This window comes from Tetrao urogallus (genome assembly GCF_951394365.1).
Source record: "Tetrao urogallus genome assembly, chromosome: 1".
In the NCBI taxonomy this organism is placed as follows: Eukaryota; Metazoa; Chordata; class Aves; order Galliformes; family Phasianidae; genus Tetrao; species Tetrao urogallus.
This window is the reverse complement of record NC_136813.1, coordinates 165,420,862-165,448,798: the sequence shown is the minus strand read 5'-3', so window position 1 is coordinate 165,448,798 and position 27,937 is coordinate 165,420,862. Positions and strand designations below refer to the sequence as shown.

At 35.4% G+C, this 27,937-nt stretch overlaps 1 protein-coding gene across 8 annotated transcripts in view; it reads left to right on the top strand.

The window, feature by feature from the left end:
• Window positions 1–27,098, top strand: part of NRCAM (neuronal cell adhesion molecule) — a gene marked incomplete at both ends in the record, with an annotated part of 67,055 nt that extends 39,957 nt beyond the window's left edge. For 2 of the 8 annotated variants that reach the window (XM_079539508.1, XM_079539505.1), the window contains 4 exons: window positions 65–250; window positions 15,399–15,530; window positions 17,196–17,274; window positions 26,861–27,098. In XM_079539508.1, coding sequence (XP_079395634.1) covers window positions 65–250; window positions 15,399–15,530; window positions 17,196–17,274; window positions 26,861–27,098 — 635 coding nt within the window. Of the gene's footprint in view, window positions 1–64; window positions 251–8,764; window positions 8,891–10,012; window positions 10,166–15,398; window positions 15,531–17,195; window positions 17,275–26,237; window positions 26,272–26,860 lie in introns of those variants that run through there. The other 6 variants (XM_079539507.1, XM_079539506.1, XM_079539503.1 and 3 more) reach the window with 5 other exon arrangements.
• Window positions 27,099–27,937: the final 839 nt, after the last annotated feature.

Below are 27,937 nucleotides of genomic sequence, written 5' to 3'. Positions count from 1 at the left end.
TAATTCTGTTTTTCTTTTCTTCTTTCTTTCTTCCTTTTTTTTTTTTTTTTTTCTCCAATAACAGTTAACAACACTCATGAATTAGGTCCCTTGGTAGAAATAAGAATACCTGCCAACGAGAGCAGCTTGATATTAAAAAATTTGAATTACAGCACACGATACAAGTTTTACTTTAATGCACAAACATCAGTTGGATCAGGAAGTCAGATAACTGAGGAAGCAGTAACAATTATGGATGAAGGTAAGATGGGTATGTATAAAGAAAACCCACTGAGTTTAAAAGATTACCAATTTGGTTAAATATATAACTACTGCCTTCCATTATGGAAATAGTCCTTGGTAAAAAATTCTCCAGGGCTCTTTTTAACTGTGTTATACACTATTGAAATACTATATATAGTTTTTAAGAAAAGATGTGCAAGTTTCCCTACTGTAGTAGGAACCTCAAATGAGGTCCTTTTGTAGTAAATTCACAAGATCTAAGCCTGATCTTCCTCCATTCACCTGTTCTGTTTCAGTTACCTGCTTGGGTCACAGAGAATAAAACTGAAATAATGTAGCTTTGTGGCTCATTGAGGAAATATATTCTTTCTTAACGTATGTAACAGCTTCTTTAATGCCTGATTTCTTTTCCCATAGAGCTGGAACAAAAAATATAACTTCATAAGGTTGCAGAAATATCATAAGGGTTATCTGTGGCCCATGTAACTGGTGACACTGTATGTTTAAATAATTATATTATTTGATCCCACCACTATTGCTTTTATGTTTATAACTGTTCTAGATCTGGGATTTTGGCAGACATTCAGTTGAGGATGTTCTTTATTATTTATTTAAATATGAAGGCTCAAAAATTAAGAGTAATTTCAAAAATTTCAAAAGGAAATGTGGGGGGAAGTCTTTTATGATTTTGCACATCTCAGTGTTAAAGTTCTACTTTGATACCATCTTTTCACGTAATTTTATGGTTAGTGAAATTGCAATTTATTTCAATTTATTTAAATGAGTTGGTACGCAATATAATTTTTCTAGTAGTGCATTAAGGTTGTATATAAACTACATGTATTTTAAACCATGAGTCTTAACAAGCATGACCAATGAAATTTAGTAAATGCATGTATATTAATTTTTGTCCTGTAATAGTCTGTCAATGTTCAGCATAAGTGGATTGTTTCTAATTTATTTGAATTAATATATTTTCTCTAGTCTGCATGCTTTTCTGGTTTATAAAATGAAATATGTATGTTCCCTTTGGTGTTTTACCTAATTATATAGTGTTCCTATTCTTGTTTTCCTCCATTTAAGCCGGTATTCTTCGTCCTGCTGTAGGTGCAGGCAAAGGTAAAATAAAACTGCATGATTTGTTAATGTGTGGGTTTTGCAGTGCTTAAAGTGGGGAAATTGCAGGGGTCAGGACAGAAAATCTTGAGCTACACATCATTATACAGAGTATTAATCAGTGCTGGAAGAAAATATTTCTGTCTAGGAAAAAAAAAATAAAGGGAATCCAGAATGCTTATTAATACCTTTCATCTGCTTATTTTGCCACAGAGTTCCAGGGGAATTCATTAGCTTTGCTTCAGCAAAGTCTAATTATTTGTGAACATATAACAGATGTATCTCACAGTCATAAATATTCAGGGTCCAGGTGCACTAGCACTGATGAATTGGAGTAGAAAAACAGCACATCTACAAAGGAGATTTTTACTTCCTGTGCCCTGTGCATTTTTTTTGTTTTAAGAAAGTAGGTGCACTCTCTTTCTCACTGCTGATTAGTGCTATCCATTTGATCACATTTATTTCATTTACAAACAACTATGCGTAGGAGACAGATGAGTGACGATACCTTCTATATACTTCTCAGTTCAAGCATCTGATTGAATATAGAGGCAGGTGACTCCCTGCTCTCCTAGGTTCACAAATCTTGTGAGTGAATGCTTGAAGTGAGTGGAAAATACCATGATCCTTATTCTTGAATTCAGTAATACTCGGTTCTTTGTAATGTTGTTCTTCTGTCAAACAAGGTATTCTTCATCCAGTTTTTATGAATAGGGTTTTTCTACACCTATGTGTCATCACAGGATTGTCATTAACACAAACAAATATCTGTGTTTCAGATTCTCAGACCATAAAAATCCCAAATCAAAATCTCTGTGAAAGTTTCCATCATTTTTCATGAACTTGGAAGAGACAGCATTAATTGTTTTACATATATTTTCTTTCCACTTGTTGATTAGGTGCTTCAATAATGATATGGCCATGAAAATAGCCACTCATTCACCTCATTCAATCAGACTGGTGTAAGAAAAGTCAGACTATATTTATTTGCATGCAGTTGTGCATTTATATATTGCACGAATATATGTATATATAAGTGCTTTCTGATATCAGATGCACTTCTGGTAAGTTACGGAGTTTTAGATTTATTTTAATGACAAGTCTTTATTACCATTTTTTAGTCTGGTTGTAGCTGGGAGGCAACACAATTTGGAACAATGAACACGGCTTGTAGTCCTGGACACAGCCCCAGAAATGTAAATTAAGTTCTCATTATTTATAGCTGAGCACAAAAACTCATGCAAGGAAAAATAGATTCTCTGTGTGAAATTGCAGTCTAATTATAGCTGTTCCACCGTCTGTGGCTAGCAGAAAGCATTTTGTTTGTATGATCAGCTGGAGCAGCTCACATTTCAGAGCTGTCATCTCAGATTCTCCAAAAACTTAAGCAGATGGCTTCGTTTGGTTTCATGCTGTTTATGGTTTCAAAGTTTTCACATATCCCTGTTGCATCTAGCTCTTACAATTGCAAAGAAAACTTTGGAACTGCAAACAGGACAGAGCTAAAGCCATGACATCTGTTACGATATCTGAGTTACACCAGCTTTGAGATAAATGTTCTCAGTGGTTACTTACATTAACACGATTAACTATGTCACTATTAGGAAGGAAAAAGAGGATCATATTATCAAGATCAAGTGCCAAATTATTTGATCCCATGAGTGGGTGGATTTGGAAAACAGAAATACTCAGCCCACACAAGAAGCAGTGAATTTTTACTCCTCCATTGAGTGCAGAAGGGCCTATTAGTAGATAGAGTTCTTACTGATGGGTTCCACACCCAAACCAAGGAGAATGTGAAATTTAGGTATTCTCAAGTGTTTTGTGATCTATCAAAAACAACATCTCAACTTTGGATTTTGAATCACAGGAGTTACCAGAAAAATGCATATAGCCTTTCTTTTTCAATCTGAACACTTTTAACTTGGAAGTTAAGAAAACAGTAGGTCCCAGATTCAGGCAGCCTAAATTGCAGAGAAAATTTTGTACTGGTCAGCTGCCCCAGATCAGTCAGAAGCATTGGACAAAAGGTCCTAGAGGAATTCAAAATGTCTAAACCCAGAAGAGGTGTACAATTTGGGATTTATCCCACTTCTCAGAGTGTACGTAATGTGTGGAGGGAAATAATGCTACAGTAATTCTAGGGATTCAGCTATTTTATTGTAGGCCTGAAATATATTTGCTGGTTTCTGCAATCTTTCTAGACAGTCGTGGGCCCTTCATTGTAATGTAGTCTTTTATCATTAAAAAAAAAGTTACCAAAGACTGCTTACTGCTACACTTTCAACATTTGTCCCATCTGACTTTCATCATAATGACTGCACCGATGTTAAGTGTTTTAAAGTATTTTCTAGATCAGTAAGTTTTGAAACAAGCCTTTATGCCTTTTCCCTATAAGGTAAAATAACAATTTCAGAAGAAAAGATAAAAGGTCAAAGATAAGAGATTGGATAAAGGAATCTTTTTATTTTTTCTGATTCATTTACTGAATAGTTATATGCTGATTGAATAGGACATAGAAGTACATAACACCGGAGAAAATGGGAGACAGTATAGAGAAGAATTTGTCTCCTAGCAATAAATGCAAATCCTAAACAAAGTGTTCACTGGACAAATAGTGTCATTGCATCAGATAGACAAAATCCCAGGGATCTTAGTAAATTACAAAACCTGAAGTTTCATTCTCCTCCAAAGGGAAACAACAAGATTTGTGTCACTGTTGTACAAGCTCAGATGAGTAAATCATTAAAGGGATTATTTTATTGTGAATAAGCAAGCAACCATGTTGTATAATTCATACTCAATTTGACTTGTGCTGTCTTTTTTCCTGTCTAATAGTGCAATACTATGCATGACATATTTAATGAAATTATGGCATTACAAAGAAAGATTGTTTATCTTTTTAGCAAATTGTTCTAAGTGTGTGAGTCTAAAAACTGCCTAAAACACCACACATTCTACCCAGTATTAAGTAAGCAGTGAGGATTGCTATTGCCATCCGTTTATTGGCATCTGCGTCTAACAGCACATGAGATGTGACAGGAAATTAGGAAAAAAGAACCTGATTACCTATAAAATAAATAAAATTGTTATAGAAGTAGCTGAAATCCTTCCCACCCTCTTCCATGAGAATTTTTAAATGAATGGACTATGCAGGAAGGAAAAGAATATAAATGAGGTAGAAGTAAAAGTTTTTGGTAAACATGAACAGTCAGAGGGACTCGTTATGTTGTTTGCCAAAGTGTAGGGAGTCTTACCATGTCATTACATGCCTGCACCAACACTTAGCAAGCCTTCTTGTTTCACTTTTCAGTTTCTCTTTAATACTGTCCATGTCTATAATTTAAAAGCAAAGTCTTGTGCTCTGTGTGCACACAGACACTGATAACTAGCAGTCCTGAACTGCAGCGAAAGTGAAGTTGGAAACCTCAATTGAAATGAACACTTCCTGTCAATGTGGTACTTCTGTCTGGTCTGCCTTCTTCATGTGAGCTTTGCATCTCAAGAATTACTGATTGAAATACTTTTGTGAAAGGAAGAAAACAAGTAGATCAGCCTCTGAGTCTGAAACTTCACTTTTCTTCTGAGTCTCTAGTTTGTAGTTCTTTAGGTTAGAAATCATTCTCAGCTGAGCTTGTAAATAGCGTGTTTGTAGAAGACAGGATCTTCTCAATTTTCTTTGTTCCATACAGATGCTTTTGTTTAAATCATTTTCCCTACTTGCCATCTGTTTTACCTCCCTTTTTGAGTCTTTTCTCGTCATGTTTCAGTATTTTTTCTGTAACAAATTCAGGCTTTTTTTTCTCTTCGCATGAATTACAGTGTTTCTGTATGGCTCCTTAAGCCACTCTCTGTGGCCTCCTCCATGGTACATACAGGTGATTCTTTCATTTTAGCTTGCTGAGCAGTACTACTGTTTTGTCTTCTTTTAAGTCTACCATGAAAAATGCCTGTACTATGGCTGCTGGAGTAGAGAAAACGATGATCACTGCAGTGTAAAAATTCCTGCAAATATCTTCTACTTTGTAGACTTCAGAGAAAGTCTGTGCATGCTTGAAATTTATCAGTGAAACTACTTTGTGCATTTCTTCTTTGTCTTTTGTATTTCGTACACTGTAGGAAGGTGCTTGCAATGGCTTAAATAGCCTCAGAAGTGACTAATGCCTGTCGTTCAGTGCCAGAAATGGAATTCGGTCCTACTGTTATACTGAGCCTTTAATTTCCTATTGTAAAAGTTGTAGGTTAAAAAGCAAATAAAAGTAAACCCCTTCTGTATTTGTCTTACAGCTTCTGAAAAAATCTGTCACCTTTTTTCTTCACCTTTTCTTTCGTGTGTGTGACAGGGGAACATTCTTAGAGTTTACTTTTCGCTTTGTATGTGCATTTCAAATAATTCTTTGCAACACAGTGCTTGATGTTTCTCTTGCATTTGAAGAGTCCTCACATGCGAGTTTATCACAGATCAGCCATTTCTTCCAAGAAATCTAGTGAATCGTGTGAAACTTCCTACTAAAGTTTAATCACTTTGGAGAATATTTAATTTACTTTTCTGATAAACTAAGTCTTCAGAGACAGTATCTGTTCTGTTGCTAAGATCCTTTCTTATCTCTTATCACAAATTACTAAATTCCATTAAGTCTGCAGTCCAAGGTTAACTGTTATTTGGATGAACTCTGTTTTGGAAAGGCTGTAAGATTAAATACCTTTCTCTCTCTCAAAACAAAACAAAAGAAAAAAAAAAGAAAAAAAAAGAAAAAAAAAAACAACCAATAGTATTAATTTGAAAAGACAGGAAAGCATTACTTTGAGCCTAGGCCTTTCTCGACATCGGAAATTGCTTGAATGCCATATTACACTAGAAGAATGAAGCAGTACTCAGAGATGCCAGCCAAATTTTGCATTGAATGGTGGGGTTAAAATAGGCTGATTGAACAGAGGAACTGAACAGAAGTTGGTCCATATAAAAACTGTAAATTATTAACAGCCCAATTCCAACATTTTTAATGTGAGCCTTTTGTCAGTGCACAGCGCTGGTGTAGCGTGCACAACTGGTGTAGCGTCAGTGCACAACTGGTGCACAGCATTGTGTGTAGCTGTAAATCACAGTGTTCTGCCACTGGATAGACTGGGGACAAGCTCTGAATGTTGTAACTACGTCAATGTCAGGCTATCATCGCCTCAGGATCCATCAGCCACCTTTTAACTTCTAATATGTGTATCCATGTTGTAAATATGGCATATCCATAGGCTTAATTAAAAATTTCCAGACCTGCTGGAATCATTAGAACCAGTACTGACTGCAACAGTCACAGATTCTGCACCTTTGTAAATTTCAAGCTTGCTTGCTTTCTTGCTACCTTCAGGTGGCACAAACAAGCAGAGTCTAATCTCCTTGCATTACTATAGTGTATTTACATGCACTACATACACTACATTACAGACCATATTTCCTCTACCAAAGCCTGATATTCCTTAATGCTTTTGTTGTTGACTTAGTGTCCTCAATGGCTTTTTTAAAATCTTGTGCTTTCTTGTTATGGTGTTTACAGAGAATAAGTATATTCTTAATTTCTTAAATAAGTCTGTTCGCTATAATTTTGGTTGTTGAAAGAAGTGTATATTTTATGCACTTTTATATACCTCATATACTTTTATAGATGTGCAATAGAGACATCAAATGTGGAAGTAATTATTTTAATATAGACTGAAGAGTTGTACGAAGTGGAATTAAGAAAAAAATAAGCAAGTATGGAAGTAAAAGGCTTGATATTGTCAAAATTTATAATAACAAGAACAATTTTTTTCAGATTTGATGGAATTTGCATCATAGAGGTCTTTTTAAAGATTCTCAGAAACAATTGTTTTCTAGATGCACTACTCATATTACTTACTCTGTTTATAGGATTTATTTATTTTACTATGCCAAAGCAAGCCATAGGCTATCTGAATCTAATTTGGAACTACTTCTAGTCAGCTGTATAGACAAGGCCACCCTGTTTTGAGGAGAAAATAGTTTAAGTATGTGAATACAATCTTTGCAGCAACTTCTTGAGAGTGGGCACGTTTTATTTTCTGGTACAGATGAAGACACTGGAATTCAGTCACTTTTGTCTTTCATGAGACTAAGATTTTATCTGTAGTGTTTCATGCTGTTTCTGGTGGAAAAAAAAATCTAGCAGGATCAAAATGTTAGTGGAAAACAGAGTAAGGCATTTTCACTGAAAAGTAAATTCATGCCTTTGAGGAGCATCTCCTTTGTGTTTGCACTAAACTATTCTAATATATTTTTATTGATATTATACAAACCAAAAATACTTATGTGTCCATTTGTAATGAGTGTAATTGGAAAACAAAAAATTAAGTAATGAGCAAAAATGTGGCTAATTACAAGATGCTGAAGAGAAACAAATTTCTTTTCATAGATGTGGGCAAAGTACTGTTGTCCAATGAGAGCAATAAAACGCTGTATTTTAACATGCACAGCTTCTTGAATTTGCATTCCAGTGACTGAGTCCTTCACACCAGAATATTTTGATATTTGCTTTCCAATATGTAGTGTTTCAGTGTGTGAAGGTGCAGTGAACCCTTAATGGCAATGAAGGTGATTTCAGAAATGTTCTGTAAAAGCGAGGGTCTCAGTACACTCATTCTTCCATTTGTTTTCAAATACATGTGTATCACTTAGCCATTCATATTTTAACAAGTAAAACTAATCTGCATGAGTGTAGAGCGTGCATGTGTTATTCGTTTGGCAGGTAAGGTTTTACTGTGTTATTTAAGTGTTTCTTTTTGATGTGAAGTGTTTTTACTGTTTATTTTTTTCTTTCCTACTCCCTCTGATGGTGAAGGATATTCAGAAATCCTTTTTGCAACCTCCCCAGTCATGCATACTGTCCGTCCAACTTTCTATAAGGGTATTGTGTTCCTTTTTTATCGTTATCACAGCAATAGAGAAAAAATCCTACAGAGGGTTTGCAGTTGAGGCATTTCTGGTCCATTCTGTGACAAGGGGAGGAAAGGGAGCTGTGTGCCAAACTTCTTACCTCCATTCTTTCCCACCATTTTGTGTTGCCCCAAGAATGTTCTCATCTTCCAGCTGTCTGCATTTTACTCCTTGATGAATAGTGTTTTCTGAGACTTTGGCAATTAGGTATTTTAAAGTGTTTGGCACTTCCTACAATATAGGGCATGCTCACCAGCGTACTTAGACTTTACTTTCTAATTTCAGTGTAGTAGCTATGTAGGATACAATGATGCATGCTATTTAGTTGCTAATTTCCAATAACGGAAGCAATGACAAATGTACTATACTTTCCTTGTATGTGATATAAATCAGCATAGTAACTTCTTAAAATCTTTTTTTTTTTTTTTAAGTGTATGAAGTCACAATTTCATATTCTGCTTTGTTTTTCTATTATATATTCAGTGCAACCACTTTATCCAAGGATCAGAAATGTTACAACAGCTGCTGCTGAGACCTATGCCAATATCAGTTGGGAGTATGAGGGACCAGATCATGCCAACTTTTATGTTGAATATGGTGTAGCAGGCAGTAAGAAGTCATTTCATTAAATTATCCTAAGTGTTCAGATATATTTTCAAAGATTTTTAAGTGTGGTCCTAAACTGACACACTATTAAAGATAGCTCTTAAATGTTTAGAAGCTTTGTTGGTTTTTTTTTGTTGTTGTTGTTTGTTTGTTTTTTTAACTGGATCAGGAGCTCAAATGATTTTCATTATAGATAATATAAATGTGTAGTAGTTTTTTGGTGATTAGATAGAAAATCAGCCTTTGTTCCTTTGTATTATTGTATAAATTATTGTGAACATGAACTTCTAAAAAAAGAAGATTGCTTGAAATTGGTTATGATGCAGTGATTATATGTGTAAAAGTATGAATTTGTACATTAAAATGGGATATAACTGTTCTCATAAGTTATGTCCAATTCAGGAAAAAAAAAAAAAAAAAAAAGAAGAATAAAAGAGTCAATAAAAACAATCTTCTTTGTTCAATCAAACCTTAAGGCAAGGTATCTACCAACTTGCATATTTTTCTTGGCATAAAATAGGTTTTAATCTTTGAGAACGCTGCTGACAATTGGAATACAGATAGTTGCCTAATAAAACCAAAATATTTCTATTCAAATACTCTGTCCTTCTAAAGTTATAATTTAAGATAATCTGAAAATAAGAATATAAATGCATTTTTCTGGATATTAGTCCAAGAAGTAGCTAAGACTACTGGGAAAAGAAGATGATGGTCAGAAAGTATGGTCTATTCAGATTACAGAGTAAGACTTCTGTGCTAAAGTAAATGTTATCCAAAGCTACAGAAGTGTAATCTAATTAAATGATTAAAATCTATTTTAATGTGTTTTATAATTGCAAGTTCAATAGGCCTTTAAAGAAAATAAATGAGAATATTTCTATAGTACAGTGGAACAAATGTTTAAAATAGTTTCATAATTAATCTACAGTGTCTTACTTAATATATTGCATGCAATATATTATTTGCAGTCATAATCTTATACAGTTTTATTATTTTTTGAGATAATTTTTGTTCAGCCAGTCCATACCTTAGTCAAGTAACTATTAATAGCATTCTGTCTAGAAACTTGCAGTAACAAATAGACAATTAAAATTCCAATATGTTGTTTTCCCAAAATTTTTGTAGGCAAAGAAGATTGGAAAAAAGAAATTGTAAATGGTTCTCGAAGCTTCTTTGTGTTAAAGGGTTTAACACCAGGAACAGCATATAAAGTCCGAGTTGGTGCTGAGGGCCTGTCTGGTTTTAGGAGTTCAGAGGATCTGTTTGAGACAGGTCCAGGTGAGGCACACCGTACCAATTCTGTGTCATAGTCAGAATTTCAGTAGACCACATGCTGAAACGTTGAACTGCTTCTAGCTAAGACATGTTGTAGCCAGCATCTTTGTTTGTTCTTTTTTTTTAGAGCAATGTTGAATTGTTTTTTAAATTCCTAGATTTGCTAGCACATTTAATATGTAAATTATGAATGCATTAATCCTTTCAATTCACTGTGTTCTCTGTTCTTTATATTAGAGGCAAGATATTGCTCACACTCCATCTGTGTACTGTGCACAAAGATGACCTATTCAATTTATTTCTAATTAATATAACTAGACTGTTGTATTTAAATAACATGTACATTACTAGATTTAAGTATATACAGTTAAATCTAACAATCTGCATATCATCAGATTTAATACAAAAAAAAAATCTGATTAGCTCCAAAGTGAGTGTTTAATCAGAAGTGCAGAATTTGATGTCTCATGCAATTTAAACTCCTCTTATGAGATTTTTACTTGCAAATGTTTATTTTCCAATTTTATACTGGTTTTATAATTATTTTGATTTCACAAACTATGCTTTGTGAGTCAGCAAGACTACTTAAGTTCTATATCATTATACTAAGAAGGAGTGCAGTGGTAATTTTTTCATAAGCAAATCAGTAATGCTTGTTCATTTCACTTGGAGGAGGAGCTCTGTGGAAAGTTTTTTTTTATGTTAATGCTGAATATGTTGTTGTCATCACAGCATGTTCTCGGTCAGCTATTTTTATTTATTTGTATTGCTGCTCATTCCAAGCATTTTGATCCATGCATAGTTATTTAGCTGTAGCATCACCAATTCCAGAATGTTATGATTTAAGAAAGTAGTTTGAATATGACATATGTTTGAACAGTATGTAATAATTACGAGACAACAAAGTAAATAATGAATATACCAGTTTGAATGTGAACGCTTTCTAAAATCATATACTTTTTTGCTATCTGTTCTTCCATTTCTGATCACAGTTTACTTTGTTACAGGAAAGCTTTGAAAATACAGTGCTGAATAACAGTGCCAAACAAATTTGCATGGGCTAAGCAGAGAGTTTATTTGTGCCAGGGACAACAACTAGTATAAAAGGCAATAGGTAGTATTTTATGCAAATACACAAAATCCAAAGTTTGAAGCAGCAGTTAAGAAAGGATCAAGAGTTAAGAAAGGATCAAGTCTGTGTAACTTACAACAAGCTGAATGAAAACCTTCCCAAAAGCATCTTCCTGAACAAAGCGTACTGAACTGGTAGATAAGAAATTCCGTACATAACTGTGAATGAACCTTGGCTCATGTCTTTGTGTTACTAAGGAAGAAGGGGATTTGAAAGGAGTTTAAAGACATTGTTTTATGCATATACTGCACTGTTTGTGATTCTTGATCTAATGTTATAAACATCAGGAAGAAAAGATTATAAGGTGTAGTCGTATGGATGTACCAATGGCAAACCATGCTTGACCAGTCTAGTCTTCTACTATGTGTCAAGACAGGAGGGGAGATCAGTGAATGTTGTCTACCTGGACTTCAGCAAGGATTTTGACAGAGTTTCCCATAACATCCTTGTAGATTAGTTTAGGAAGTGTGGGATAGATGAGTAGATAGTGAGATGGATTGAGAACTGGCTGATTAACAGAGCTCGGAGGGTTGCAGTCTGCAGCACAAAGTCTAGTTAGAGGCCTTTAGCTAGTGGTGATCCCCAGGAATCAGTAGTAGGTCTAGTCTTGTTCAACATCTTAATGACCTGAATGAAGGAATAGAGTGCGCCCTCAGCAAGGTTGCTGACAATGCAAAGCTGGGAGGAATGACTGACACACCAGAAGGCTGTGCTGTCATTCAGTGGAATCTGAACAGGATGGAGAGTTGGGCAGAGAGGAGTGTTATGAAGTCCAACAAGGGCAAGTGCAGAGTCTTAAACCTGGGAAGGAATGACTGCATGCATCAGTAGAGGTTAGGGGCTGACCTGCTGTAAAGGAGCTCTGCAGAGAAGGACCTGCATGTCCTGGTGAATAATAGGTTGACCATGAGCCAGCAGGGCATCTTTGTGACTGACAAGGCCAGTGGTATCCTGGGCTACATTAAAAAGAGCATGGCCTGCAGGTTTGAGGGATGTGATCCTCCTCCTCTACTCTGACCTGGTGAGGCCACTTCTGGAGTACTGTGTCCAGTTCTGGGCTCCTCAATTCAAGAAAGACAGGGATCTTGTACAAAGGAGGGTGGCAAAGGTGATTAAGGAGTGTCTTCCTTGTGAGGAAAGTCTGGGACTGTTCAACTTGGAGAAGACTGAAGTATATTATCAATGCTTAGAAATATCTAATGGCAAGGTGTCAAGGAGATGGGGCCAGGCTCTTTTCAGCATGCCCAGTGGCAATAGGCACAAACTGGCACACAAGAAGTTCCCTATGAATGTAAGGAAGAACTTAGGCTGCCTGGAGAGGTTGTGGAGTCTTCTTCTCTAGAGATATTCAAAAGCCACCTACTGTAGGGAACCTGCTTTAGCAGGAGATTGGACTCAGTGATCTCCAGAGATTCCTTCTAACCTCTATAATTCTGTGTGATTTCTTAAAGAAAAAATGTATGTCACACTGTCTTTAATCTAGATCATACTTTTAAACATTGCAAACAATGGAGTAGATAACAAGGAAAATATTGGAGTGTGGAATGCTTCCTTAATTAGGAAATCAACTGCAATATTTGGCATATTGCCACATTTATTTTTTTTTAGCAAGTTTTCCTACAGAACACCTTCATAATGCACGTTTTGGTTTTTTTTAAGCATACCAGTAGTGTATTGCATTCACATCTGCATTATTAGCAGTTCAGCAGCAGTAAATGTCTTTCTGCCTGTGGCAGATGATTTGCTTAGAGTACATAGGAAATTCTGTGCCATTTTTAAAGTTGCACTGAGGTCCAGAAACATTTTCTCACTGGATATATAATAAGTTAAAGAGTACAGGAAGCTGCATAAGTAAGTTTTCATCTTTGCTTTTTCCCATCTATCTTAAATACTGTTATGCATGAGTTGTTTTGCTTGTTGCTATTTTTTATTACATTTGAATGTTAAATGTGCTTTTGCATTTTGCTACAGTATTTATTATACAACCTTTAATGCCTTATTATAAATGCATATGTAAAATACTCCAAATAATTTTGACCTCAGTATGAAAACAAAATATATATTACTTCGATTGCAATTCAGAGGAAGATTGCCTTCGTGATTTTGTTTAAGATTGCCCTTTGTATTGATATTTATATACTTACATATATAAGGTATAAATGTATATATATAAACATATATATATATATAAAAGCTATACATATATATATGTATACACACATAAGACTTTTTAACATTTTAATGTAAAAGTTGTTAAAATAGTACTCAGAGGTACTTACAGTCTTCATGCAGCCTGAGGAAGACCCTCAAGAACCGTATGCTGCTGATGTTTCCAAGCTAGCTGTCTCAGCCTCTCTGAACTAAGAAATAACACTGAGACATGGGCTTGAATTCTGACCTGTAACTGTTACATTTTCTTGTTAGTGTGCTTGCCACTCTAGCACAGTCTCTTGTCAGCTCTTGTCTGCCAAGCAAGACTCCAGTATTGCTCAAAGGATGCAAGCATGGGCTTATTACCAGTTTATACCCTCCATGTTTTGTAAGGAGAAGAGTGTGTGGTGTATGTATCATGTGGACTCGTGGTTCAATGAGCTTGGACAGTCAGTGCTCCATTGAAAATGGACTCTCTGTAATATGTTCTTATGAGCTTTCTCTTAAAGACACGTCTTCTCAAAGAGAGGTGAAAATCTTTATGGGATTCTATGACTTTCACATTTCTGTGTGTAAAGCTCTTTGTGCATTATGCCCTCCACTTCACTAGAAGAAAGCTCATGGACATTACTTAATGGATACGGGTGAAATCTTGTGCCATGGGAGCTGACACACTGAACAAATAAGTCTTTGTGGAACATCCAAATTGAAAGGAACCCATAAGGATCAAGCCTAGCTCCCTGGTACAATCTGACTGTAGTGCAAAGTGTCTTCTAAGCTGAGATCTATCGGTCCTTACAAAAATTTGCTTAATTCATGAAGTCAGAAAAAAAGTAATACTGAAACAAAATACTATATGAGCTATGCATAGGAAACCTTTGCACGTGACTTTCCCCTTTCATGTGGAAAGATGATCTTTGTTTATGTCTCTCAAGGCAGAGATGACTCTCCACAGAGTTTCAAACTCTTGGGTTTGAGGCTTGGAGGAGAATAAATAAGGTTTCAGTGGGTGTCCATCTACTTCACCTTCATGTCTTCTTCTGTCTATAGCTCACATTTCCAGCTTCTGTCACTCTTCCTGCTTTTTCCCAACAGCAGATCCTAAGGCCAGTCGCTGGCTAGTGTATTTCCAAGTAGGAAAGTGGAAAATAAGGTTATCCAGGAAAATCCTCCTACTGTGTTAAAGACTAGTAGTAGTTCCAGCCACCAAACCACACAGATAATTTCTTTCCTCACTCTGACTGTAGTGTTTCCTTATTGTTTACATTATTTTCCAAATAGAATCAGCATTTGGAGAGAAACAGTGTAAAGGAAAAGCTTCCCAATTGCCTTGTGTTAAGTTCTCACTAATGCTAAATTATGGCAATCATGATAAATTTTAGGATGCTGTACACATTTGAGGAGAGGAAGAACACATTATGCTTAATAAGGCTTTAAAGGATGCTTCATTGTTGATTTTCAGTTGTAATTGAATGTTATGGTCTTGGATGACCCATCTGTTTCTGTTTCTGACTAATAGGTGTGCAGTAGCTAATGTGTATTGCCTTTTTATTCATTTCAGTAATGCAATCTAAGTGTTTGTGTGAATTACAATTTGCAATTTCATTTCAGTAGTTCAATTAATGTAAAATGGTTGAAAACGGTCCTGGAATTTGTGAAAAGCAAGACAGTATGTGTACATGTTTTGCAAAATAGCTGCTAAGCCTAAATGTTGAAAAAAGTTGGCAGAATTCTTATATATTCAAAAATAAGTTCTGTGCACTTTTCCTTGCAAACATTTTAAATAATGAAAATATTCACTAAATACAATATCACTGCTTTTCTTAATACTAATTTTTGCAAGTGTTATTCCTTAATTAATAAATGATGTATACTGACTGTTATTTAATTTAATTAACATAGAATTTTAATGCAGGTAGAACATTCTCATAATGTTTTTTTTCTATTCTCCAGCAATGGCAAGTCGGCAGGTAGACATTGCTACTCAAGGATGGTTCATTGGACTTATGTGTGCTGTTGCACTTCTTATCTTGATTTTACTGATTGTTTGCTTCATAAGGAGGAATAAAGGTGGCAAATATCCAGGTACGATATGTAACAATAAAAGTAAAATTATCTCCTGGTAATCAATCCATTTATCACAGATCTCAGATTACATTTGCCCCTAGTTTTTACACAATTGCATTGTATATATGAGAAATCAGTCCTATTGTTTGGTAGGCTCATTGGGAGCAATCTGCCTACTGGTGGACAACTTCAGTCCCTAAAAAGAGTTTTTTCACTCATCCTTAGAGGATTGATTCTATTACCCTACATTAACACTTTAGAGAGGGTTGAGCTTTCTTTGGGATACTTGGCCATCCTGCCAGAACTGCATGCCCCAAGCTTAGCCTTTTAACTCACCAGAAAGAGCTGATTTAGAACTCTTATTAAATTATTTTTGTCTTAATTTTAGCATGTCATCTTCAGAATACCGATGGCTATTAAAAAGTACTGAATTATTTTAATATGAAATTATAGCGGCCAGATTCATTTCAAGATGTTATGAATTATCATGAGGAATGATTCATATCATCTTAATCAACAGTGTATAAACTGATGATGTACAAATTAACTGTGGAAATAACCAGAATAAAAAATAAGAGGCAATATATTGGATTATATAGCAGTATAATCCAATTATACTGGATTATGGAAATATATATATATTATACTGGATATACTGAAATATATCCTACATAGGTAATAGGTAATAATAAGGTAATAATAATATCCAAATAAAAATAATAATATAATAGTAATAATGATGTAAAATAATAAATGTAGTAAATGTAATGTTTAATGTAGTAAATGTAATGTTTAATAAATTTAATGTAGTAAAAATAGTATTTAAAAAAAGAAGGAAATGAAAGACAAAGAAAACCATGATGAAGATAATTATTGACCAGTATATTATTTTACTGTGACAACACTCTTAATTTATAGGAATATGTTATCTGTAAACATTTATCTCCTCAGATATTGGCAGGTTTCTGTGCTGCATGGTTGCATGGAGACAAATTACATGCAAAAATTAACACAAGACATATGCAGTCTTACCAGTGAATGCAAACTGTAATAGAGATGTGCAAGAGATAAGATTGTGTTAAGTTTAGGTTCTGTTTTATGTGTTTTTCCTTTGATTTTGATTATGTCATAGAAAGAAAAGAAATAATGAATAGACCAAGCCTATTCTTTTCCAACATTAATATTTTTCAAATGGTGTTTAAAATTTCTTGGAGACTCTATTGCAATACTTTTAGTGCATTGTTAGGGCATGACATGAAAGCAGAAGGAAACAAGCAGTGAATACAAGTGAATTTGATTCAGTTTCATCAGTTGATGTAGGAGAAATATCAAGAGGCAATATGGAATGTGGATATTCAGATTTCAATAAACAATAGCTCTGCTAATAACTCAAAATAAAATGGTTCAGTATTTTTTAACAAGTATTTATTTTGAAATGAAAGAAAGGAAAAGTTTTATTCATGCAGGATAACACAGTGTTTTGTACTTGAATTAAGATAAAATTCTGTAGTTAACAGATCTTTTTCTTCAAAAGAAAACATGCAGTAGTCTAAGGCTCCAGTTCAATCAATTATTTTTATTCAAATCATATTCTAGCCAAATCTGATTGGTTTGAGAAATTAGGGTCTTAAGGTATCTAGCCTTGCTGTTTAATGATAAAAGTTATTATTTCAAATATTTTAGTGAAAGAAAAGGAGGATGCACATGCTGATCCAGAAATACAGCCTATGAAGGAAGATGATGGAACGTTTGGTGAATACAGGTGAGCAGCTGATGTGGTTTGTTGAGTTCACTCTTCGTATCACATGTACTTTATGTAATATCACACTTGCAATTTCAAAACTAACTTTATTTCAGTGTTGAGAAAGATTCTGCTTCCACTGTTTTATAGAACTGTAGATAGCATTTCAACTATGCTATAAGAAAAAAAATAAAAGTCTGAGATTAAATAATTGAGAGTTTAGAAAAAGCCACAATTGCAAGCTGAAATCCAGATTCAAACACAGTTGTCTCAAAGGGAGGAATCAAAGGGAGGTTTTTTATAAACCCATGTTTCAGGTACTTATATATCAAATACAGTATGTTTTCAACCTTTTAGTTAGAGGACATTTGACATTATATTTTTTAAAAATACATTTTTAATTGAAGTTTAATAAAGACAGTCTTGTGTTCCACTACCTGGAAAACAAATGCATTTAAAATGCCACTAATGGCAACACTTAATCTAATAACAAGGCAGCAACGTTAAATATGGAGGTGAGGGAATGTCCTACAGGAAAAAACAGATCTTCCCTCCATGTATTTCAGTGCAAGAAACAGAGAAAGCAGATTCAAAGCATACAACACTCTTATTCCTGACTCTCTTCCTTCATTCTAAAAGTAGTCTATCTGAATCTCCTGACATCGTAAGAAGCATGCTTTGGCAAGTCCATTCACGGGAGTATAGATTATTAAATAAAACAGCAGCATATCATTTGGTGCTTTTGAACCACAGTTTTTCAAATAATGTTCTTAATTTCTAAATCTGTCTATGGTGTTATATTTTATTTACGTATTGTAATGCATTTTACAGTGTATTACTGTGTTTAAAATTATTGTAGCAACCTTTATGACTTTGAAAATGCTTAACTTACACAGATTTAAAAAAAAAAAACAAAAGTTTTTCCAAGAAAAATTCTCTTGCTTTAGCTTTCTCACGTAAGGGAAATGTGCATATAGATCTGGCTGCATTAGATTTCCAGTCTGAATACCAAAGAACAGTTTCTGTTTATTCTTACTTGTGGTTTTAAAAAAAAACAACAAACAATACTACTCTGTTCTTAGGTTAATCATTTTTGTGTGCCATTTTGTTACAGCCTTAAGTGCATATGTACTAATCTAATTTAGCTGATAAAAGTAGTATAAAGCAGCATTTGGAAGCAGATGTAAATAAGTACTGTATGCATTTTCCTATGCAGTCCAGTTTGCATTCTCATGTATCACTCCTCTGCTTTTCAGTACTTGGAACTTTCAGCAGCAAAAGCTGGCCCTCATACATAATTGCACAAATTCTGTGACTTGAATATATGTTTTCTCAGGTCTAGACTAAAATTATTGAAATCTACTTTCACGTGTGACCTGTAGCAGAATTTGAATTTGTTTCCATATTGAAGAGATTTAAGTCAATCTAAAGAATCACATAGTGTTTTATTAAATGATTTTATTTATATACCACTTGTCTGGTGAAAATGGACATTTGGATGCCTAGCTTACAGACTTGTTCATATGTTTATCCTATTTACCATGCAAAAACTCCTTTCTAAAATGTATTTCTGTGTAATTAGTCTATGTTGGGCTTTCCTCTTTTTTCCTTAGAGACAGGGCAGCAGCAGCAACCAGTCAGATTACAGAAGATATCTTGGCATTCTCTGTGCAGCCCAGCATCCCTGCAGTCACTCAGTTCCCAGTTTGCCTGTCTCACACGGCACTGGTCACGATGCAGTGCTTTTATGAGGACAAAGGGTATAGGGTCTCCCTTGAACAAAAATGTGATTTTTGAAAGGTTTGGAAATCGCAGTATTTTGAACTTTTTTCATCACTTCAGGTCCATGTCTGCTTGGACAGGAAAGAAAATGGACAAGGAAAAGAAAAGAAAAGGTAGCTGTGCAAGTTCTTCTGAAGCAGACCCTGTCTTTACCAAAGCAAAGTCTGTGAGATCTGACAGATCCAGCTTCTTCAGAAGGTCAGGGGATCAATACTCCAACGTCAGATCAGAGACCTCCTTCACCAGGAGGAAGGCTAGGCAGTCTTCAGAGCTTAGAAGGGCTAGTTCTGTCTCTGCTTCCCTCTGCCAAGAGGAAAAGAGGTCAGACAAATGGATATACAGGCATGGCTCTAGATGTCATGCTTCTGAGCAACAAATAATGGGTTTGGAGGAGGGTTCAAATTCTCAGGCAGGACATCCACACCCTTTCCACCAACCCCTCAGCTGCAACTCAATTCATGGCTCACTGGCAAGGCAGCATTCTTCTCTCCTGCACCGGTTCAGCCAGACCCCAGACTACTACAGCTCAGATTCAGAAGACACTCAGAGCTCCAAACACAGGAAGGTAAGACCTTCTGCTACTACTCATTTCTCTGAATCTGAAAACAATTCATTAATGAAATCTGTAATTTTGCCTGAGCTAGCTACTGTCTTAAAGGATGCACTCACAGCAGCCAGACAAAGTATAACTTCTGTGGCACAGACTAGGTCCCACTCAATAAAGCATCCCAGGATACCAATTACAGAAGTTCCAGTGGTTCCTCTAGAAGAAATGGGAAGCAGTTCCCAAACTTTTGAGTCTGATCAAATAGGCAGTATAAAAAATCAAGCAACTTCTGGGAAGGAGAGAGTTGATGCTTACAAGGATTTGGTGGTTGACTCATCCCTTGAAGATGATGAGGTGTCATCTGAATCCCCTACAGAAGATGAAGAAGGACCAGATGCTGAACGCAAGTTTGGCATGGAAAATCAGAGTTATCTGTTCAAGCACATTAAAAGGGTGTTAATGCTGAAAACTTCCAAAGGTGAATGCCCTTCAGAAGAAATGCCTGTCTTATCTGAAGAAGGCAAGGTAGATAATGCACTTCCTATCCATTCAACAGTGGAAAATTTCATCTGTAGGATTTGGGGTAGTCCTGAGGCAAAACACAAAGCTCCAGAAATCCTACATAAGCTGTATCCCCTTCCAGTGGATAAAGCTGCTTTGTGGGGGACCTTGCCTAAGGTAGACAGGCCATTGATTACTGCTGATTCTGTGCTTTCAATGTCTGCTAACATGGATGCTCTCCCTAAAGATCTTACTGATAGAAAGATTGAAGAAGAAATCAAAAGATCTTTCAAGCTGGTTGCAGCCCAGCTTGGAGTGTCTATCTACTGCACTTATGCTTCTAAAGCATTACTATTATGGCTGGAGGAAGAACAAGCCAGAGTTAAAAGAAAATGTGTCCCATCTGGTGCCATACAGAGGAAGCACAGACTGTGTAAACTTGCAGCTAACTTTATCCATGATGCAGCTGAGGATTCTCTTAGACTCACAGTTAAAAATGTTGCATGCCTCACAGTAGCCTGGAGAGCTATATGGCTGCGTCCTTGGACCTCATCGCTAGATCTCAGATGTCAGCTGCTCTCTCTACCATACACTGGTGGCAAGCTATTTGGTGAATCCTTGGTCCAGATCCTGAAGGACTTTGCAGAACACAAACATTCCTTACATCGGATGAAAAAAAAATGCTCTTTTGGCAGCTCGTTTTCTTATCCTCACAAGTCTCAGAGTTCCTTTCGTTCTCCTCCGAAGTTTAAAGGAGGAAAGGGAAAATACAAAGTCTCACAATCTTTTCATGCCAGCTATGAAAGGACATCTCGTTTTCAAAGAGATACCAGACCATCACGAGGAACTTTCTAAGAACAGCTAAAACTATCATCCTTTCTCAGGAACTGGGGAGACTGAAAAATACAGAAATTTATGCTGAATAAACTTCAGTGTCTCAATATTTCAATATTGGCAAATAGGGCCAATGCTTTGAAAATGTATTATTTCAAAATAAGATTTAAATTATTAAATTACTTAAATCTTAATTGCTAATTATGATTTCCCAGAGAAGTCATAGGAAGGTTTTTGGCACATTCAGCTTCTAGTATTCACGGTATTCTTGGAGTGGCTAAGGCTTGTTTGAAATGTTGCAGTCTTCCATGATGTTTCTTCTGAGAGCGTATTTTCTTCCATACTGATCTCATGGAGGAAAAAATAATGTTTCTGGGATCACAGATAGACTGGATGTAGAGTGTTCCTGTGATTGGTGGCATACACAGTTCCTCTAGAATTATTTCTCTACAATCCCAGTGGTTTTCTCATTTGGAAAAAAAAAGTGAATTTTGGACAATGTTTACACCAAGGAACTGCAGGAAGTACAACAAGTGCTGTTGTGTGTAAATGTGTTTATTTAAATTTAAAACAAAGACTACACAGAGCTCCTGTTTTGGTCAGTGTAGCTACATAAATCAGCCCAAATTTCTGTCCAGGGTCATAAATCAAGAGATTAGGAATAAGTGGCATCTATAGACCTGTTGGTTCATGGGTGGGGAGAGTTTGCAGGCATATATTTCTTATTTAGCTTTATGAAAATAGAGCTTTTTGCATCTCTTCTTACATGATATCCCAGAGTATTTATCTTCAAAAGAAGATCAAGCAGGATAAGGCATCTATAGTAGCTGGACTGCTATTGTGGTTACACAGGATATTTGCACATTTTGTTGAATTCCTTTGACTCCTTTCTCCATCATTTTGACACAGATTATTTTTTCTAGAAATTCCTAGCTATGCTATGGGAGACTTTCTGGAAATGGTTAATGGAGAATTCTGAGGCCAATAGATAACATTAGTCTTCCTGCTTTGTCTAGGTTGACTAGCAATGAGGATATATTTTCTACATACAACAATATTTTTATGCTGTGTTGTTGCAGCCTAGGTTCGTTTCCAGGGGAACCTAGCAATGATTTGTGCCTCACAACAGTTATAAGGTTGATCCTTCCTAGCACTGCAGATGATGTCAGTAGACTGCCCCTGGAGGATTCCTGTATCTGAATAGTCTGATTGGACTTGGCAGTGATCTTATTGTGTCCTCATTCACACACACATTCTTTCTCTGATGGTTCTTATTTTAATTCTTGAGCATCTGTGTCACCTACTTTTTAAAATCAGTTCTTTGTTTTTCCCTTTGTACAGTTTTTCTCCTGAAATAGCAAGAGTGGAAAGTCTGATTAAATTTATCTCAAGCAGATTTTTCTTTACTACTTTTCACTAGGAGTAGATCAGATTCTTAAGCTAACAACGTTTTCAGCCTGCTGCCAGGAACTTAGTCTTCAGTTTTTTCAGCTTCTGCCATGATTGAAGATTACAAACATGCTAAATAAAATCTGCTCAGAAAAAAAACAACCAACAAGATAGATGTGCCTTTGTCTTAGGTACATTGGAAATAGTACGAAGTTTTGAAATCTGAATTATTTGTGTCAGAGTATAGCGAAAAGTATAATCTGCATAATCTCTTATCAATTAAGGAGTGTGAGCAGATGTCCATTAGGCATTGGATCAGAGGTTGTCCTGGAATCTACAACAAAGCCACAGTGTAACATACTTCTGTGCCTCTGTGTGCTTATACTTGAATATTTCTGGTGTGTTGACCTGAAGGCACAAAGCAAGAAATTCATTGCCAACAAATTTCTTCCTCGTCATCCTCTCTCTGCATCCAATATCCCAGAATGCTTTACCCATTTGGTTTGTTTTGTGTTGCCTTTCATCTGACAGCTGTGCTATAAGGAAAAGTAGTATATTGCTAACCATATATTGAGTTGTTTTGCATGTCTATGAATGTGACAAAGTTTAGTGGGAACTAGTTGCCTGCTGGACTGCAGAGGCATCTTCCCCATTCTGACTGGTTGCTGCATGTACCCATATCTAAGGAAGAAAAGTTGAAAAGTTGAAAGAAGAAAGGAGATTCCAAGGTACATATTTCTTTCAATAACTGATGATTTTGTGAAATGGAAGTACTTTTTAAAAAAATGTTTGTACTTTGCATTTACACGTTATTTTTACCTCCATATTTCATCTCTCTTAATCATTGTCTTCAAGTTTACTGTGTGTTTCATACAACTAGGAGGGAAAAGAAATATGTATTAGCAATTATCTCAGAAAAGTATTTAGAGTTTTAGAGTCTGCCTTACTGTCAAATTCTTGTTGAAATGGCATGAAATGCCTGATACATATTGGTACATACCAAAATGTCAGGTGCATTTCAGTCTTTATTGAGCAAGTTTCATCCTTAAAAAGCTGGTAAAATATTTATAAGACAACAAATAGAGAAGGTATCCCTAATCTTCATTTTCCGGTCTTCTGATATGAAGATAAAATTCAGTTACATTCTCATCTCTTGTTGCATTCCAGTACTTATTGTCTCGCTGCTGTCAGCACTGCATACATGACACATTTCAAAATACTTCTTAGATTTTCCATTATAATTTTAGTTAGCCCAACTTTCTGTTTCAGTTCAGAATATTACACTTAGATAAGTCTAAAAGTCAGCAAGCAAAAGCACAAACAAAAACTAAAAGAAAGTGTGAGCTATGATGGTTACATTTTGGTCTGTTTTTATGAACGGTCATTAGAAAATCTTGCAGATACTGTATCAAAATTTCTGACCTTAATGTGTTTTTGCAATATTATATAGTCTATAGAGTAAAGCGTTATATAACTCTTTGGACATCAATATTAATAACAGGACAACTGTGTGGCTTTTGTAGTTTGCCTCTTGGCAGCACACAGAAAACCCATTCATTTCTCCAGTGTGCCAGAAGTCCCTTCTCTGTTTTGCACACCCAGGGTTGCAAAAGTGCTGTCAAAAATATTGATGTCTTCACTTTTTTTCCTCTCTCCTCTTTGGTTTCTCTGCTATCCTCCCTTTCTTTCCCTCACCCAAAACACTGTGTTCATTTAATACAAGTGTTATAATCCAGTTTGGCAAAGAATCAAGACCCCATTCAATGTGTTTCCTTTTCCTGAAAAAGGGAAAGGAAAGCACCTTAGGTAATCCCACTTCTTTTTTCAGTGCCAGAGCCTGGGAGAACTTCTTTCTGGAGTTTTCTGGCACAAAAGAGGAAAGAATCCCCAGGTTGAGGTTTGATTTTGCACCTGCTGTAACTGTGCTCTTATACCAGCACCCATGCAGGTACATGCCTGGGTAAATCTGCAGTTTTGTTTGGTTTTAATTATACAGACAGTAGAATCTGTATCCTTGCTAATATCTAGAAAAATTACAGACAGAATGCAACCAACTGTGATTATTTTTTTATTGTTCAGATTATAAATAAATTTTGTTTCCATAAATGAAAAAAAAAAAAAAAAGATCAACACAAAAGAAAAGTTTCTATTCACATGATTATCAAAGTTGTAAATTAAAATTGACCGTTTTATTGGATTAAACACAAAAATGTCTGAAATGTGGATGTTTTTAGTACAGTAATGGTATATTATTTACTTACTTTATATTTCCAGCCTAGTGAATTACACTGGATTGGATCACGCTTTAGAACATTTACAGTTTTTTGACCACTTGGATAGGGTGCAAATGCATTTTTAATTTGCTTTCATTCCTAAATGTTACTGCGTAAGCAGTTATGAAGCAGTGTTCTTTACGAAATGCTATGACTGAGAAGTCATTAAACACTGCAGGTCATTTTTATCTGGGAGCAGGACCTGGTATCATTCAATGTGAGGGTCTGGTCTTCATTGCTTTTGTATAACCTGTTTTAATGACTGTTGCCCTCAGAGGAGGACAATGAAGAAAATACTTTGCTATCTGACTAAAAGAGTCACACTTAGGATTTGTTATTCTTTATTTACCTTTTACATACAAGATCCTTCCAAAATGATCTGTCTTTGTAATCTGCTCGCGTTTGCAGTGTCACAAACATTTGCACTTTGCTGCTGCATGAGTGACATTTCGGAGCAGAATTCATTTAAGTGTTAATAACCTGTATGTTTGCAGTGAGCACACAAGATCAATGATCAGATATTTATCCTAATGCCATGTACACAGCAATAACGAAAAGCAAAGTCAAGCCAATACAGTCAAGTGTATTTGGCCTCTGTACATTTTAATTTTAACATGAAGGTTTTAATAAGATAAATGTTCCTGCCACTTTTGTGTATGCATAGAAAAATAAAACCTCTTCTATGCTTTAAAAAAATCAAAATGTTACAAGCACATTAGAGGTGTCCTTCTTTCGGAATGTGAAAACGTGGAGTTTTCCAAAGTAAAAAAAGGATGTTGAGATAAGGAATACCAGTTGGATGGAAAATTATGTACTGGGCTGCTGAAATACTTCTCAATAGAGCATTTATCAGTGAACCTATAATATGTGACCTTATATATGCTATAATGTTTTGATTTTTCTGGATATTTAGAGAGAGTCAGTAGAAAAAGAAAAGCAAATACATTATTGGACAATTTAAGGTATTTGTTTATAGGAATTACACAGTTAAAATAGTTTGCTGAACATATATTCAATCTAATAATGTAAATTTTATGTATTTTCATTTCCTCAATATTCTGTACATGTTTATTTACATTTTCCTTAAGATGGAAGTCATGAAGGAAAAAAAAATTGTTTGTTCTTTGGTACCTATACAAAGTTACATGTTTTGTTTAAGACAAAGTGTAAGAGAGTGCTTTTTCAGTACTGCCAGTAGTGTTTTTCAGTTGGAGATGATTTGGAGCTGCTGCTGAAATCTTCCTCTTGAGACTGAAGTGCAGTGTTGAGGATTAAGAAAAGAGCCCAGCTGCATCTGTTTCACAAAATGCAGGCTTACCACAGCTACAAATTTGTTTGGGATGCTGATGGTGCTGCAGCTTCTCTACTAACTGCAGTACTATGCTAAATGGATTTTTCATCCCTGCCTTTCTTTCCTTGCCTCTTCCTGTTGTGCTCCAAATCACCATCATCATTGCCTGAACATGTTATCAGTTATGGATTGAGATCTCATAAGTAATAAAAAACCTAAGCATGCTCTTAACTGCTCATTTCTAGCTACTGTAAGCTGAATTTGTTGATTTATCTGTATGCAGTAAACGTTTTAGCAATTTTAAAAGCAACTTATTATGATAAAATACTGATCACTATCAGGATATGGACTTTGCTTTTCTTCTTAGGCTATTTTCATTTGTTTCTTCTGCACCCTTTTAATGGAATATGTAGGTCTCTTGAAAGGTAAGATTAAAAATTGTAAGTCTGGTCTGCATTATGTAACAAATTATTTGAAATGCAGCACTGTTATTTTCTTTGTACTAGTAAAGAAAATCAGTATATTCCATTTAACCGAATTCATTCTTCATTCGTGTTGAAGGAGTCAAAGAAATTAAGAAGTTTAACAGACTAACTTCACAGCACATCAGAACCTTGTTACTTTGAAGAACAAATAATTTTTTTTGGTAACTTTACAACCCCGTTCTTAATGCTTGCAGTTGCATCTAAATTGCTTCCAAGCCAATGGCACAAGTCTTACCATTGAAAAGTCATGCACGATGAAAAAAATAAAAACAGAAAGCCACAAAAAACCCACCTTCCACTGAAGGCATTCTCTGTTTAAACCATCACTACACCATGCATTCATGTCAACTGCATCATATTGATTTGTCTCTACAATGTGTGTGGATTTACTGCAGGATTATGGGGCTGCACACATGCTTCTTATGAACTCTGCATGCATGACTGACTTTGCCTTACAAAATGGTGCATCGCTTAATTCCTTTCATTTGTTTGTTTGTGTTTCCAGCGATGCAGAGGACCATAAACCTCTAAAAAAAGGAAGTCGGACACCATCAGACAGAACTGTGAAAAAAGAAGACAGTGATGATAGTTTAGTTGACTATGGAGAAGGTGTAAATGGCCAGTTCAATGAGGATGGCTCCTTTATTGGACAATACAGCGGTAAAAAAGAGAAAGAACCCGCAGAAGGAAATGAAAGTTCGGAGGCTCCTTCTCCTGTAAATGCCATGAATTCATTTGTGTAATCAAAGAACTTGATTCCCTTGTGTTTTCTGTTTGTTTGCACTTGTACGTCCTCCTTCTCGTACGATGAACATGCAGGTAACAAAGCTCCTCATCTCAAAGTGTTTATGCTATGAGAACGTGCCGGTTTGTACAGCTATATGGTATAGTGACACACCAACTGGGATGGTAGTATGAATCAAGATACAGAATTCAAATTTTGTTTGAAACTTGGATTTTCTTACTTTTCTAAAAAAGGAACCGACACAGAAAAAAAAACAGCACTGACTTACAATTTTGTTTCCTGTCGAAAATATGGTATAATGCATGAAAAAAGATGCTACACAATTCACACTCTCACGTTCACTATAAAAACATGATTGGACAGTTTGTTATGCAGTCCTCAGCCGAATCCCTGGGTATGAATTCCATTTTCATTGTTAGAGTGTTATAGTAGTATTATATAGAACTTCAATGTCTTTGTGGACATTGTTGTGAAATTGGTGACTTAATGTCTAGCTATCATATGTCTTTTTGCAAGACAGTTAGGAACAGTATGTACAGTATATAATTGCTAAATGATTTTAGTATGACACTTGCATTTGCTGATGCTTAATGAGACCCTATTATCTGCTCTTTGCTCCTATTACTTTATAGCCTTTTTAATCTATCAAGTATTACAGCAGTACAGTGTTCTATTTTTTACATCAAAACACGTTGGATTGATTTTAGGGTATAAAAGATATGCATTGCAATGCATTTTGGAATTTGTACAGTCACTGAAAGAAAAACTTTAAAATGAGAGAAAATATTCCAGAAAACACAGGGCAAAATACATTCAGTGCCTTTATACAATATGCAT